We start from the raw sequence: 12,130 nt of genomic DNA on the forward strand, positions 1-12,130 counted from the left end.
AAAGTCTTTTCTTTGGGGATTTAAAAAATGAATTAATTAATTAATCAATTAATTAACCTACATCCCAAGCATTTCTCTCACTGAGACACTCCCCCTTCTCCTTTCTGAGAGGATGTGTTATCTCCTGAGTATCCTCCAACTCTGAAACATCAAGTCTCTGCCAGATTAGGTGCTTCCTCGTCCACAGGGGTCAAAGAAGGCAACCCCATTGAAAAATGGATGCCAGATCTGGTTACAGCTTTAAGGAGTGCTTGCGTTCCAGTTGTTGGAGGGCCCAGCTTTAGGGAGTGCTTGCGTTCCAGTTGTAAGGTGTGATCTGGAGATCTGCTACATATGTGTCAGGGACCTTGTTCAAGCCCATGTGTGTTCTTTTTTGGAGGCTGTGTTTCTGAGAGCTCCCAGAGGTCCGTGTTAGTTCCTTTGGGGAATTTTAAAACAATAACTCAGTGAGATAAAAAGATGTGTTAGAGACCCTTGGATAACACATTGTTTCAGAGGATATCTTATCAAGATTTATAACGAGGTAAATAACATTCCTGTTTATACTTACTTTATTCTATATTTAAAAAGATTAAAGTTTAGCACAGAATTTTGAATGATATCAGAGGCCTAAATTGTATCTACATGTCATGACTAGAGAGTTTACAAACTTTTAGGTGATCCACCAATACTTAAAGGTTAATATGTAGAAAAATCATTTCTCAATTTGACCTGTTGGAAGCTCTCCCTACATATGTCTGATGACTAATCTGTGTTCCAGGAACTTGAGGAATCTGAATTCTTTCAAATATCTGTTGATAGAATATTAAAATACTCTGCTCCAAAACATAGATTTAAAACTAAAGATATTTTGAGAATTAGGGAGTTAGGGTAGATACTAAAACATGCAACTTAAGAGTGATTTCTTCAAACATTTTTGTACGGTTTTTATGTTTCTTCATCTAGATGGTTATAATCCGCTGATAAGCATCAACACTATTCTCATCTCCCTGACATATTTTCTTCCTGTTCACAACAGCTTGTGCTAAAGCTGTTCAATTGTTCATTTATTCTCTGCATTTGGTGAGAACTGAAAGCCCTGTTTTATTAACCATTCACATAGTTAATCTGTAAACTAAGACTTAATTATTTCACTCTCTTAGGATTTATTTCTTTTATATTACTTTAAAGTGATTATATTTTGTGCTTTTGCAGGAGTACAAGCTTTCCTCTGTCTCACAAAACTTTTTATTTCTGTCACTAGCATTTATCTCCATGTCTAATGTATTTGTTACATTGTGTTACTTTTCAATAAACAGTAAGTCAATACCTAAACATAGTAACCTGCAATGTAGTTACATTGCAGTACTACACACAGAGCTGTACTATACACAGGATATCAGAATATGTGGAGCTTAGTAAAAAGTCTTATCACTAAACATGCTGTGAGATATATGGAGGAACAAGTGCAGGAAGTATTTTAGTGTGATGGTCACTTAAGATTCCATTATGAACAAAACATCAGGAAATCCTGACATGTTTTACTACAAATGTTGTAGTTGAACAATTCATTTTTTTCTAAATATATCCTTTTAAAATACATATTTATTATTTTTATTTCATGTATATCTGTGTTTTTATTCATTTATACTTGTGTACATTGTTCCTGACTATGGATTATAGATGCTAGAAATAGGCCTTAGATTCCTTGAAAATGGAATTGCAGCAAACTGTGAACCACCAAATCGATTTTAGAAACTGAAAATCATCTCCAAAAGTAGCATGTATTTTTTAACTACTGAGCTGAATCTCCAGCCACTCACTTCTTTTGTTTTTAACTTTCATTTTGTCTTTTCGTTTGTATTTTTGAAAATATATTTTAGTGGCAATATTTCTCTTTCCCCTTGCTTCACTCTAAATCATCCCATATACTTTTCCTCTCTTCTTCAAACTCATGTCCCCTTATTTGTTTTTGGTTCTTTTTCTAACTAACAGAGACTGAGCATTTATAGTTATAACACATCACTCTTTTTATACATAGATAGAAAATGATTTTAAAAGGGGGGGTATTTTAATTGCTTTGTTAGGAAATTTATGCCTTGGTAAGTTTTGCTGTAGAGACTCAATGCAAATTAGAAATGGTTAATCATCAGAGAAAGAAAAAAAACTAATTTTAATAGTCAAGGAAGCAGTTTGATAAATGAAAACATATAAGGTAACTATGTATTTAAAAATAGTGGGACAAACTCATGAATTATTAGGAAGTAAGGATAAGAGCTATGGATTCTCAAGCACTCCTGGTAAAGTGTAGCCTGGTTGATCATTTACTCAGTTCTGGACACATGGAGTCTTATAAATCCCCATTTGATCCAGAGAAAACTGCTTGTGATATAAAAGGGAATGTTCATTTGCACTGAAAATAAATGTTTTTATATATCAGATGTGTGATCTGTACAGTAGACTGTTGCATTAGAGATGATAATTCCTCTTTAGGGAGCATCACAATGAAAGAAGCTTCCTTTCAAGAAAGATAGTGGATAATAAATGAAAACATCCAGGAGCCAATCAAAGGGTACCAAATACATGATAGAAATTGGCAATTGACAATCTTTTGAAAATACTAAAGGTACTTTGGTCTTCAGGCCTGAAGTAAGACACTTATTAATGTCAGGTGGAAGCTCTTTGAATGGTAAATATGGCTATGCAAAATTTATCAGTGCTCTGACCCAAGATTAGGAAGAAAGAAATAAAAGAGTGAAGTGAATGAGATTAGGTTTTTATTCTGCAGTTCATTGGCCACTAGACAATTGCAGTTACATGTAAATAGAAATTGAATTAGGAAAAGCAGCATATAGGTATTTTATGATTTTCTAATAATTTATAACAATACATAGTACAATAAATTGTCATAAACGATAAATTGGTACAACTTATGTATCAAAAGAAAGTAACACCTTTCAGTAAGATGTAAAGGCTTTAACAATGTAGAAGTACCTTTGTTGTTTCCTGGGCTCATTCCCAGAGAGCATTTATGCACATCAGAGTAACTACTTAGAACTATATCAGTTTTTTTTTCTTTCTCTCTTTTTTTTTTTTTTTCATTTCTCCCACCTGACAGACGATGGGAAAAACCGAGAATGCCCAATGCCACTAGAATAACAGGGTTCATCCTTCTGGGATTCTCGTCTGCTCCTGAACTACAGACTGTATGTGGGCTGTTCTTTCTGGTAATGTACCTAGCAGTCATAATGAGTAACCTACTCATCATCACGCTCATCACTCTGGATCTGAAACTCCAAACACCCATGTACTTTTTCCTAAAGAACTTGTCCCTGTTGGATGTCTTCCTTGTGTCCATCCCAATTCCAAAGTTCATCATCAATAACCTAACTCACAACAATTACATTTCCATTCTGGGTTGTGCCTTTCAGATACTTTTAATGACTTCGTTCTCAGCAGGTGAGATATTTGTACTGACTGCAATGTCTTATGACCGCTATGTTGCCATTTGCTCTCCTCTGCGTTATGAAGCAATCATGAGTAATGGTAACTGTGTGCTGATGGTGGGTATTTCCTGGGCTACTGGAATACTGTTTGGAGCTTTATACACAGCTGGCACATTTTCCATGCCTTTCTGTGGCTCCATTGTGATCCCACAGTTTTTCTGTGATGTTCCCTCTTTACTAAGGATTTCCTGCTCTGGATCACTCATGATCATTTATATAAGTCTTGGAATCGGTATGTGTCTATGCATGTCTTGCTTTTACTGTGTCATGATATCCTACTTTTACATTATCTCCACTGTGCTGAAGATTCCTACCACTAGAGGTCAGTCCAAAGCATTTGCCACCTGCATCCCCCACCTCACAGTTTTCAGTGTTTTTATTGCCACTGCTTGCTTTGTCTATCTGAAGCCTCCCTCAGATATACCGTCTATTACAGACAGACTGTTTTCTGTGCTGTATACTGTGCTGCCTCCAGCACTTAATCCTGTGATCTACAGCCTGAGGAACAGTGATGTCAAGTGTTCTCTGAGGAGGTTGCAGCAAAATCTCTGTCCCAGGGATTCATACTACTTAACAGTTCAGCGTTTCTGTCAGTGTTATATTGCCTCACAAGTTACAAGCAAGTGTTTTTAATTTTTGAATTTCAAAAGATAACAGAATCTGCACTGCTATGATAAAGCTGTTCTCTTTGGGAACATGTAACTTTCTAAAAGGATTGATCATTTTCTTTTTCGGTTAAGGTTCACTATCTGGTTATTGATAGCACATTTTCTCATTCATTTAGAAATAAATACAAAACAAAAATAACAACAGCACAATTAAATATGAGAAGAGAACAATCAAGGTAAATTCATGTTAGGATTTCTATGCTACTCTTTCTAGTAATTAGGAAGAATAGGCAAGAAGCTAACACATAATTGGCCCAATCCTTAAAGCTGTATCAAATGCTTAAGGCAAAACAAACCAGGAGGAAGTTCATATGATACAAGTTATAAAAGATAAATAGTAGCCACACAGGTTGAGTGTATTATTAGAAATACACTGGAGACTGACATGTGAATGAAGGCAGGTCATAAGTCTAAGGGATGAGTTGAAACAATCTTAAAAATGTGAGAGAGTTTAAATACAACAAACTCCTTTCCATATTATAAAATGTTTACTACTAGGGAGAGGAGACTCTTGACTATCATACCACCCTAGAAAGGGGTCCTCTGTTTGGTGAATCTATCAGAACTTTGTTCATTGAACAATAAGCTAACAGCTACTGTGGGCTGTCACTACTACTGGGCATGGAAGTTTTTGGTTGCTGTGAATGTCTTTGTGTCCTTTCTGCTCCTTTAAGGAAATAAACTTTTAAATATATTAGTTTATCAAGTTGGACTTAGGTGGAATTACCTTAGTCTTTCTTTGGTTCTTTCTCGGATGTGAATAGTACTGTTTCTTCACAGGAAAACTTAAGATAACCATCAGTTATGCTTGTCCTTCAACCTGGCTGGAGAGCAGGAAAGTATTATCTTTTAATACGTTAGTGTGTATGTACTCCTTGGTGCATACAAAGAATATATGGAACCTACTGAAATTGCAGACTAAATCACTTTTCATTTAATGATTTGTTTTGAGGTGAATTTACCATTAATTTCAAATAAATAAGATATTCTTTGCTATCTATGAACTCTCTTTCATGATAATTATTTGTATTTTATTTTTAGTTTCCATTTATATAAAAATACATTGTTTACATGAGCCTTTCATAAGACATAGTCACTGTCAATCATATTAACAATGTTTTACACTCACTTTGACTAATGGTTACGAGATGATAGTCATGGATTGAAGCAATGTGCATTTACTTTATATCCTATCTCGTCCTAGACATACATATTGAGACAAATCACTTCTCTCTATCCTCAAGTCAGAAAACAGTTGTACTTACCACTCTGAGATACACTGTACTAAAACCACTGCCAATAGTAAATCCCCCAAGACATCTGTAGTTCCCTTAAACCTTCACCTAGCCACCAGTATATTAATTTCCACTAATGAAAATTAATGATAATAAACACAACTTATATAAAAATGACCCAGCTCTGCTTGACACTACTTCAAAGTCTAGATGCACGTAATTTTGACTTATAGAATATAAATATAATCTCAAGAAATTAGTTACAACAAAGAAAGGAGAAAAACTATATCATCCTAGATACTCCCATTAACATTAGCAGACCCATAAACAAACCATGCTCCCTGCTCTAAAATGGTCTCCACAAGGTATCTCTCTCTCTCTCTGCTGTTTGATGTTCAAAACACACCTGTTTTTACTTTATAAATAAACTTTTGTTTACTGGTCTTTTGTGTCTGTTTATCATTTAGCTCATTGGTGAGGACAAGAATATAGAATGAAAGTCATCTGACTTTCCTTGCCAACCTCCCCCCAAGTATCTGTGATCTTGACTAAAACACACTAATTTTTTTCTCATTTATTGAGAACAACCTGCACTAAATCATGCGAATTTGCCAACTTCTATTTTCCAGCCTACTAAAGGTTATCTGATAGTCAGATTACAACTCAGAGAAGTTGGATAGGGAAGTTAATAAATTAGTATATTTAATGCATTTCTAGATCATCTGATAAACTCCCAAGAGGCCTCAGTTGTCATCCACGTATTTAGCTAACATTCTTAGCTTGTGTTCTGGGGTTAGATTTTCTTATTTTAGTTCACCTCAGTTAGGATCTAAGATCACTGTGTTTCAAAATCATGGACTTGCTTCAATTCCATACAACTAACTTAAAAGATGCACTTTAATTTTTAAAGCATTCACTGTAGCTATTTAAACCTAGAAGTGCCTTTGACATTAAGATAAAAGTAACAAAGAAGCTAGAATAATAAAATTTTCAAAATTGGGCTCTTTAGACCCCACTGTATAGTGGAAATAGCTTTTTTTGCCAACAAGCTTACACCAATAGCCAGGAGTCTCCAGAGCCACAGTTTTGTCCCTCAGAAAGTCACCCTGCAATCTTAGAGGCTCTCCAGGTAGGAGATGCACAGCTCCAGCTGTGGCTGAGGGTGCCAAGCCCATGCACAGGAGCATGCCACATGCAGACCAAAGGCTCCAGGGATGCTCTGGTCTCCTCCTGAGCATCTCAGCTGTCATGCTGACACAGGCCAACTTCTCAGAAATGACTGGCGGGGTCACAAGATGGACACATGTGCAGACTAGAGAGGAAGACTTCCTCAGTTGTTGACATTTTAATACAGAGATGCACCCCTTCCAGGCTTGGGGGCAATTCCAAGAGGGTGAGAATCTGAAGCCTTGATCTAAATCATGATGAGAACCTGGTCAGCTTCACCCAGCCCTGTGCTTCTGCACACACGAATGCTTGTGCATGTGTGCAGGGCTTCTTCTCCCTGTTTAAAGGTGAACATGTCCTAATAGACAATGGCAGTGTCTTAAATTGCCACCTTGGATTTTGAAATACTTTATAGTAAAGTGTTGATTTAGTTTGTTTCTTTTTCTAAAACTGAATTTCTCAAAATAGTTTGACCTGTATATGTGCTGTTTAGCAATTTCTACTAACTTGACCTTTTCTAACTGTTTAATAACGTCTCTGCATTTAACAGGGCAGATGTTCTTATGTCTTAAAAACTTCATATCTTATGACTAAACTTAATGTTTTCACTCATCTGTTGCTATAAAATAAGGGCTCTTGTCTACTTCTACAAATAGAATTATCAGCAGTGAGGATGCACCAGCCCTTGGCCACACAGTTAGCCCTGGTCCAAGACACAGGGTGTCACCACTGGAACCTGACAGTAATGCCCCCATTTTTATGAAGCTGCTTTGCTACTTCTATAAGTTGTTCTAGATTTATTTTGTGGTTGAGAATTCATTTCTTTGTAATTTTCATCCCTCATATTTACTTCAGCTCCTTTCAGAACTTTTTTGTTAACTTATAAGAAGGTCAGGTACTATTAACAAACATTACTTTATGATGGAAATTGCATATTTTTATGGTAATCAATTGTAAATGTTTTTCTATTTTGACTGGGTGGTTGTTACATCACGATTATTGTACTACAGCTTACTATGTGAAACAGCTCCAGAGTCCTAGTGTGGCCTATGGGACAGCTGCCTGGCACCTCTGCAAACAAAAGTGACCCTGCGGTGACAGAAGACGTAAGCTTGGCTGTGAGCAGCATACCAAAGAGCTCAGAAGCACTTTCTCCGAGGCCACCTGGGCAGAGCCAGTGCTGGTGGTGCCCATGCAGGGACTGATGACACTGCGCATTCTAATGCTGACTCCAGAGGTCATACTGTCTTACTGTTTCTTTATTTTGGGAACCAATTCTAAACCAAAAATGCCAACTTTACTTAAGGAAAGGACATTAATTTCTACTGACAGAAGATGAAAACTGTTCAACATGGTTTTCAACAAGATCCTCTTGCTGTAGCAGTAACCTCAAGCAATTAAAACTTGGTGTCAAGACAAAAGTATAACCTTTGTGCCTAAATCCAACTGATGAGCCTAAGCAGGCTGAGCAGGTTGATTGGATCCTGCTCAACAGAGTGGATGTAAAGGGCTCTGACTGCTAAATAAAATCTCCATGGATACCCTTAAAAAAAGAAAAAAGAAAAAAAAAAAGAAAAATGTTGATCCTAGATCTAGTTAAGACGACTTCTTCTTATATTTATTTTTGTCCTACCACTTGTCACATACTATGGTCTTCTTTCTCAGTGTTTAGTCTCAAATATTTACTGGAAGCACAAATCAAAGGAACTAGAAACCACTTACCTTACTCACCTCTTAATGATGAAAGACAATATGATGGATAGGACATTCTAGAAACATCAAAAATAGAACACAAAACAAATGAGACTGCAAAGCATTTTAATTCCCCTAAACCACAATCTACATATAACAAGAGTACACCTGTAAAATGTGTTCAATATGTCAATAAATCATAAATAGTTATGTGGGTTTTAGGCTTATGAGTATTGTGCCTTTGACATTAGTCCAGAAATAATAAAAGTTTCTAAAGTAAATTGAGGTATTTAGACAAAGAAATCGAAGAGAAATGCCAAAATTTAGGATTACACTGCATGTAATAAAAAGACAAGAGGACAGTAAGCCAGAAAATGCTACCAAGCAACAATGGGATATTGATGATGGGGACAGGGTTGATCTCAAAAGGCTCAAAGAATATAATATAAGCAAAAATGCTTTGAATCTGCCCCAGGAAACACTCCACGTTAGACAGAAAGGAAAGATGTATTTTAACATTTAATTTTTTAAGAATTTTATATATGATTACTGTATTTATATCCTTTCTTCCCAATTCCATTCATTCCATGACTTTTTCTCACTTCCTTTCAAATATTGATCACGTTTAAAAATTGTTACTATTATACATGCACACGCATGTATATTCATGAGCACATGCATCATCACAAAGAAAATCACTGTGGGCCATTCTACTACTGAGGTATAAAGGCAAATTGAAGAGAGCTTCTTACTTGGTTGATATCTAGTGGTTTCTTGCATGTATAATGTTGAAGAATAAAGAGTTAAATTCATAAGTATTTTGTGTAAAATCACATGAGAATTTTCTTATTCTGAAATTAAATTCTAAAACTAAAAATGTACTGCTGTGTAGCCTGAGTAACAGATAATAATCTGATTATGATTATTAATATATATGTCATATGATTATTATTATATATATGTGTCATATATATCATATATATGTCATTGTTTATAATATTTTTGTATATCTTTTACTTTGAAGTAACATCTATTTTCTAAATTATTGGTAATGTGTTTTTTAAAGGTATAGAAGAACAAAGAGTGCTTTAAGATTGATGTGAATTAGTTTAAAGAAAATAAATGCATCCAATGAAACACATAACCACATGAAAGAAAAAAAACTGTGTAAAATTACTAAACAAGATAATTTAGCATAAAGATTGGATAAAACATGAAAGGAAGCATAATGAAATCTTCAATTGTTATATGGAGGATTATGACATTGATGATGTGATAAAAATGATTACAAAATTGGTTATGCATAATTTAGGATTTTGAAAATGAAGAAATGTTTGATATTTTTGGAATCTAACAATTTCAGAACAAAAAGGTGCAAAAACTAAAAAAAATAAAAATAAAAATACAAATAGCCCTGCTGAAATTCACATTAGTTCTCTTGTCTCTGTTTTAAGAATGCCTGATAGGAAAGACTTATGGTAGAGGAGGATTTAGTTCTGCTCCTGATTTCTGGATAACCTCATCCATCTTGGCAGAAAAAGGACGTGTATCTAGAGACCTGATCATCTGGGGAAGAGTTTGCACTGCCCCCCTTCACATAATAGTTCACCAGGTAGAAGAAAGCCCTAGAAGAAGTGCCAGGCTCTAAGTCTTAAGATCTTTCCATACCATTTCTAAGTACCAGCGAGGCTTCCCTTCGTGATTAATCTAAAGTCTCACCAAACAACTCATTCATCTTGGGTAAAGTGTGAGAACATATGAGCCCATGAGTGATACTTTAAAAACAAACAGTAAGAGATAATTTATATCACAAAGTCAGAATGAACCCATGACTGAATTACATAAAACCCATATTAAATTAATGGCTGAGTAAGTCAAGGCTCAAGTGAAAATATTCACTTAAGTGTTTTCTTTACCTAGAATTTCATGATGACCTTTTAATATAAAATGTTATTTTATAATATTTAATATGATTAAGTTATGTCACTTTTCTTGTGTTCTTCCCCCTAGTTCACTTAGTCATCTCCTTTTCACTTTCTTTCACCTTTAGGTGGTAAGGATCTTTTACAAGTTCACTCTCAACCAAGTGTCTGCTTCCAGAGGTCACAAATGGCATTAAATTAAATTAAAATAATAATGGTTCAGAACCCTATAAAATAATAAAGACAAGCTGATGCTAGGTACTTGTGGAGATCATTCTTGTACAGCATGTGGACCAGGGAAGTAAACATGCATAGAATTGTAGAAAACAAGTAGAGAATCACAAGGGAAGATATATGTCTTTAAATAATTAACTGCAGACTCTCTGGGTCCCTTTGTCTGAGTGGACGGATCTCTGGGTGCAGATGGGCAAGGAGTCGGCGGAAATGACAGGCAGACTCGACAGGAGGAAGTGTGGATCTGAATGTAATTTATCAAATTGAGCATCAAACTTTTTATACAGAAGAAAATAGAGTAGTTAGGTGACACATCGGCAAGGTACAAATGAGGCTATCCTATGCTTAATGACTCTTACACAAAACAAAGGAATGTTAAAAACAAAGACTGGCAGGAACTGGGCAATAAAAGAACTGAGACAAAGTCGGCCATATCTAAGGTCAGCTATAGCCTTAGAAGCCAGGTGTGAGGTCTTTACACTCCTAGGGCTAGGGCTTTCACACCCAAGTCATGGTTCTAATTAGGGAGTTTCACTCTAGCTAACCATCTCATGAATAATGCAATACACAACAACCACATCCTGATCTACTTCCTAAACCATTGTAAATTCCTGTATATGGGAGCAATTTGGCTTTTATTCTAAGTGATAGTGTAATACCCGAGGCAATTCTGAATGTCACTGAATAGGCAACATTCTTACTTAATTCCAAGCCATGATCAGGATTTTCTAGGACGTTGGAACACTGCCGAAGGCTTTGCTATGTCAGAATTCAATCTTAAAAGGCACTTATACTAAAAGAGAGCAAGTGGATCCATACACCAGACTAACACGGCGATAGGGTATGAGTATACGGGTTATGAGAATGCCAAAGTTCTAGGAGGTAAGTTTCCATGAAACTCTTTGCCTCGTGAGTGCTTCCAGGCCTCTCGACCTGCCAAGCAAACTTCGCTGGAGTATGCATAGCAACTATCTTATGTTCTTCAAAAATACTAAAGCCTCAAATTGAACAACCTGATTGATGAACTATCTGAAGTTACAGAGAAACAAATGGAACATGTCTCCTATCCACCATATCATGAATCATTCAATTCTAGAAGTGAGTGCTGTGTAAGGAACAATTAGTAGTGCACATGAACATGGCTATGACTATGAAAAGTAACTAGATAAAGCTATTAGATAAATATTTAATCTTGATATTTCTGAGTGCTAAACTATGAAATATTTCAAGATGTGATATCTAGATAAAATATATAATAAATAATAATTTTCATGCCCCTACAATTTTCTATTCATACTTTATACATTTATACTAATTTTTAAAGATATTTTTATATCCAGGTCATTTGATGAAAGTATTTATCATCTATAATAGTTCCCTGGTAAAATTTTTGTGGTCACATACATATACAATCATATCAATTGCAAACAGGGATAAGATAGTTTGAAATTTTTCTTTCCAATTGGTATCTTCTTGTCTCTTCTTTTTCTCTTATTGCTCTAACTAGAACTTCAATTGCTACGTTGAATAGATATGGCAAGAGTGGACGGCCTTGTCTTTTCCCTAATTTTAATGGAATTGCTTTATGTTTCTCTGCATTTAATTTAAAGTAGGCTTACTGTATATTGCATTTGTCACATTTAGGCATGTAACTTGTATATCTATCTCTCCAAACTTTTATCATAAAAGGGAGTTGGATTTTTTTCAAAAAGTTTTCCAGCATCAAT

The 12,130-nt window shown here is 35.4% G+C and overlaps 1 protein-coding gene across 1 annotated transcript; it reads left to right on the forward strand.

Annotated features, from left to right (window-relative positions):
- Positions 1-3,116: 3,116 nt before the first annotated feature.
- Positions 3,117-4,118, forward strand: LOC110299342 (olfactory receptor 14A2-like). Its single transcript, XM_021169017.1, has one exon. It carries the CDS (start codon positions 3,117-3,119, stop codon positions 4,116-4,118), a length of 1,002 nt encoding a protein of 333 aa, XP_021024676.1.
- The last annotated feature ends 8,012 nt before the right edge of the window (positions 4,119-12,130 follow it).

The sequence above is a fragment of the Mus caroli genome, unplaced genomic scaffold, assembly GCF_978045245.1.
Source record: "Mus caroli unplaced genomic scaffold, Mus_caroli_1 scaffold_8, whole genome shotgun sequence".
In the NCBI taxonomy this organism is placed as follows: domain Eukaryota; kingdom Metazoa; phylum Chordata; class Mammalia; order Rodentia; family Muridae; genus Mus; species Mus caroli.